General features: G+C 39.8%; 1 gene segment (V, D, J or C); it reads right to left on the reverse strand.

Annotated features, from left to right (window-relative positions):
- Positions 1–3,124: 3,124 nt before the first annotated feature.
- LOC142759233 (Ig heavy chain V region XIG14-like) lies at positions 3,125–3,557 on the reverse strand. The segment is given in 2 exon segments: positions 3,125–3,432; positions 3,518–3,557. Coding segments are annotated over 2 exon segments (348 nt in total).
- Positions 3,558–5,166: the final 1,609 nt, after the last annotated feature.

Below are 5,166 nucleotides of genomic sequence, written 5' to 3' on the forward strand. Positions count from 1 at the left end.
TACCTGCGAACTCCACAAACTCCTCCCTAGTGCCCCACCAGATAACAAAAATGTCATCAATGTACCGTGTCAACAGTTCCACCTTATCAATCAATGGTATTGCCTCATCACCAAAGACCATACTTTCCTCCCACCAGTTCATGGGCAAGTTAGTACAGGTGAGGGCACATGGGCTCCCCATCGCAATGGCCCTAAGCTGGTGGTGGATCTACCATTGAATAGAAAGTAGTACCTTGTCAGTAGGAACCTCAAGAGTTTCACCAAGAGGTTACTGTGGGCATGGTACTGCACTCCCCTTGTCACCAGGAAATATTCTACGGCTCATAGACCCATCTCGTGCAGGATAGAGGAGTCTAAGGCTTCTAGATCAATACTGCCTAGCCACATGCCCTTTTCACATGAAGTCACAAAAGGGTGAAGCACTTTATCCAAATTGACTCTAATATTCTGACAGACAATGTCAGTTCCGGATACTGCCACAGCCACAGACCAAGGCAATCAAAAGGTTACACAGCTTTGGTCGGAGTTTCCTTTAATCCCACATGTATTCTCTAAGAACAGGAGCTGTTAGTAGCAGTAACCTACATTAAAGGAAATAAGTATTTGATCCCTTGCTGATTTTGTAAGTTTGCCCACTGTCAAAGACATGAACAGTCTAGAATTTTTAGGCTAGGTTAATTTTACCAGTGAGAGATAGATTATATAAAAAAAAAAAAAAGAAAATCACATTGTCAAAATTATATATATTTATTTGCATTTTGCACAGAGAAATAAGTATTTGATCCCATTGGCAAACAAGACTTAATACTTGGTGGCAAAACCCTTGTTGGCAAGCACAGCAGTCAGACGTTTTTTGTCGTTGATGAGGTTTGCACATATGTTAGATGGAATTTTGGCCCACTCCTCTTTGCTGATCATCTGTAAATCATAAAGATTTCGAGGCTGTCGCTTGGCAACTCGGATCTTCAGCTCCCTCCATAAGTTTTCGATGGGATTAAGGTCTGGAGACTGGCTAGGCGACTCCATGACCTTAATGTTCTTCTTTTTGAGCCACTCCTTTGTTGCCTTGTCTGTATGTTTCGGGTCATTGTCGTGCTGGAAGACCCAGCCATGAGCCATTTTTAATGTCCTGGTGGAGGGAAGGAGGTTGTCACTCAGGATTTGACGGTACATGGCTCCATCCATTCTCCCATTGATGCGGTGAAGTAGTCCTGTGCCCTTAGCAGAGAAACACCACCAAAACATAATGTTTCCACCTCCATGCTTGACAGTGGGGACAGTGTTCTTTGGGTCATAGGCAGCATTTCTCTTCCTCCAAACACGGCGAGTTGAGTTAATGCCAAAGAGCTACATTTTAGTCTCATTTGACCACAGCACCTTCTCCCAATCACTCTCAGAATCATCCAGATGTTCATTTGCAAACTTCAGACGGGCCTGTACATGTGCCTTCTTGAGCAGGGGGACCTTGCGGGCACTGCAGGATTTTAATCCATTACGGCGTAATGTGTTACCAATGTTTTTCTTGGTGACTGTGGTCCCACCTGCCATGAGATCATTAACAAGTTCCCCCCGTGTAGTTTTCGGCTGAGCTCTCACCTTCCTCAGGATCAAGGATACCCCACGAGGTGAGATTTTGCATGGAGCCCCAGATCGATGTCGATTGACAGTCATTTTGTATTTCTTCCATTTTCTTACTATTGCACCAACAGTTGTCTCCTTCTCATGCAGCGTCTTACTTATGGTTTTGTAGCCCATTCCAGCCTTGTGCAGGTCTATGATCTTGTCCCTGACATCCTTAGAAAGCTCTTTGGTCTTGCCCATGTTGTAGAGGTTAGAGTCAGACTGATTAATGGAAGTCTGTGGACAGGAGTCTTTTATATAGGTGACTATTTAAGACAGCTGTCTTTAATGCAGGCACCAAGTTGATTTGGAGCGTGTAACTGGTCTGGAGGAGGCTGAACTCTTAATGGTTGGTAGGGGATCAAATACTTATTTCTCTGTGCACAATGTAAATAAATATATATAATTTTGACTATGTGATTTTCTGTTTTTTTTTAAAATATAATCTATCTCTCACTGGTAAAATTAACCTAGCCTAAAAATCTAGACTGTTCATGTCTTTGACAGTGGGCAAACTTACAAAATCAGCTAGGGATCAAATACTTATTTCCTTCACTGTACATCGCCCGTCGCCTAAAGACAGTGGGCGGTCGGGAACAGGATAAATTGTTCCTGTTTGTTTGTTTTTTTGCAAACAGCAGAAAAGTTTGTCAATTTTGCTAATAAACCTAATTTGCAATGGGGGTTGAATAATTTTGATTGTAACTGTAGCTGCAGTAGTTGCCGCAATTGATTCCTCTGGTTGCAAATAACCTACTATAATAAATATTACTTATTTTAAGATATTAGAAATATTTTTTTCAGACCTTCGTGGACTACTATGTCACCACATCTGCAGGTGTATAGCCATATGTTATATGCCAGTAGATATGGAGTAAAATGTAATTTTCTTACGGCTGTATTGTTAGTTCTCATAAGTAGAAGATTTCTACGATTTTTTACTTAAACGGTAACTAAACGTTCATGTCAGAAGTTTTGCTCGGTGGGGGTCCGAGCACTGAGATCCCCACCGATCACTAAAACAAAGCGGCAGAAACGCTCGGGTGAGCACTGAGCCGCTTAGTTTCTGATTGGCTTTTTTCAGAAAGCCGATGTAGCGGTGCATGGGCCCATAGACTTTCTATTGAGAACGTGCAACACTTTCCGAGAAAAGCCGAATAGAAAACTAAGCGGCTCCGCGCTCACACGAGAGCTTCTGCCACTTCATTTTAGCGATCAGTGGGGGTCTCAGTGCTCAGACCACCACTGATCAAAACTTCTGATATGTCACTATGACATGTCAGAAGTTTGATAAAAGTTAAGTTACCCTTTAAATTGTTATCATTTAATGGAATAAATACTGGTTCATTAAATGACAGGAGACTCAACTGATAAAGTCCACAGTGAATATATCGTCACAATTGTACTTTTTATTATATATTTAGTAACACCCTTCCTCTTGTGGTTTTCTATTTCCTTTTATACAGACATTTGGATTTTGTATGATCTCCTCATTACTATATATTTATGTGTTTCTTGCACAGTAATACATTCCAGTGTCTGCAGTCTCCAAGTTATTCATCTGGAGATAGACCTCCTTCTTGGAGGTGTCTTTTGTGATTGTAGTTCTGCTCTTCATTGAATCAGTATAAGTAATACCACCATCAGGCCACATTCTTCCAATCCATTCCAGTCCTTTCCCAGGATCTTGTCTGATCCAGTCCATACCATAGCTGGTTAACTCAAACCCAGAGGCCGTACAGGTCAGTTTCATCTGCTGTGAAGGTCCCACAAGTCCTGGACCTGACTCCTGGATTGTCTGAGAGAGGACACCTGTAATGCAGAGAATATATTAGACTGGAATGTTCATATACATGTAATAATGATATAAATGTGTGTTTATAACTTTATATCTTACATATTGGAGATAATAATAAGAAGAGTATAAGAACAGTCATGTCTGTATGATCAGTAATGAGACAGACTAATGTGTAGAAATATTCTCTATGTCCTTTTATACTGATGTAGTGTAATCTGTTATTTGCATACAGGGCTCCATCATGGGGTATGGTAATATAAATACAGAACTCACATATGCATACCGGGGTGCATTTGAGGGGAGGAAAAGGCCTAGTACAAGGCATATCCATCTGAGCAGTTCAGGGGAAAAGATTGGGCAAAATGCAAAAAAAAATATTGTCACCCTTAGGGCTCATGTACACGACCGTTTGTATTTTGCAGTCCGTAAAAAAAACAAATGTAATAAAAAAGGGACAGCACACGGATGGCATCTTGGTTTTCTTGGCTTTCACATCACCATTCACTTGAATAGTTAAGACTGAGTCGCAAACATGGACAGGAAAAGAACTTGCTCTGAGTTTTGCGGCTCGGTCACATGGCCCCCACACGGATCCGCGAAAACTACAGTCGTGTGCATGGGCCCATATAAATGAAGGGGTCAGTGTGCTATACGTTATAAAAACGGATAGAACACTGACAAAAACATGAGCATGAGCCCTTAGTAGGAGCTTATTGCATATTAATTTTTTTTAGTGAGTTCAATGGAAGCTGTATAAATCCCTGTGCAGTGAACTCCTCTAGTTGTACTGTAGGAAGATAAAACTGTATCATTATTTTGGCTGTGTGAAGAAAAGCAGTGAATTCGGAGCTTTGCATCAGGAAAACAGATCTTAAACCCCTATTAAAAAAAAAACAGTCTGGACCTAATAAGATTTAATAAAATTAAATTATAGATTTACCAATGACATATTATTAATAAACCTAAAAAACAACCTCAAAACAGAAGAAACAGGGAGTCCCCACAATATGCAGAACAACCAAAAAACATAGGGGACATAGTACCCCCTATTATACCTATGAATGTATAACTGACACGTATCTTCATAAAATATTATAATCTTTATTAGTACATAATGAATAACAATACGTGATATCAGAAATGACAATAATAAAAATAAGTCAGATTCCAAGAACAACATCAGAGTGGTATAGATGTAATTATACCTGAGGATATACAGAACAACCCATCTAGAGACAAAAATGCCAAATCATACTAACCCCATGAAATATAAAGGACATGTGTAGCTGTGAAGGACAGCAAAAATACACAGCCCAAACAAAAATTGTTGAACTATAGGTGAATATGAATGGTGAATAGCCATATATGTATAACCCTAAATAGAGTACAATCTAGTGGGAGAAAGGCATATCACTACAAAAAATAAACCATACCTATAGACATGGTGGGAGGAAATGGACATCAGCCTAGATGTGGCACAGAAAAGAGAGCACCTCGACGCGCGTTTCGCATGGGACTGGCTTCGTCAGGAGGCTGACTAGTTTAAAATGCATAGCCTATGTTTTTGGGTTGTTTTACCAATGACATATGTCTGACCAAAATAGTTCAAGGAAGTTTAAAAATAAATAAATATATATATATCAATAAGACAAATAATCATTTTATGATCCTGTGGGCATATAACAACATAGAATGAAGTTTCAAGCATATTCTACAGAAAACATTAATTGCAAGATTAACCCCTTAGT

Source organism: Rhinoderma darwinii, chromosome 1 (genome assembly GCF_050947455.1).
Source record: "Rhinoderma darwinii isolate aRhiDar2 chromosome 1, aRhiDar2.hap1, whole genome shotgun sequence".
In the NCBI taxonomy this organism is placed as follows: Eukaryota; Metazoa; Chordata; class Amphibia; order Anura; family Rhinodermatidae; genus Rhinoderma; species Rhinoderma darwinii.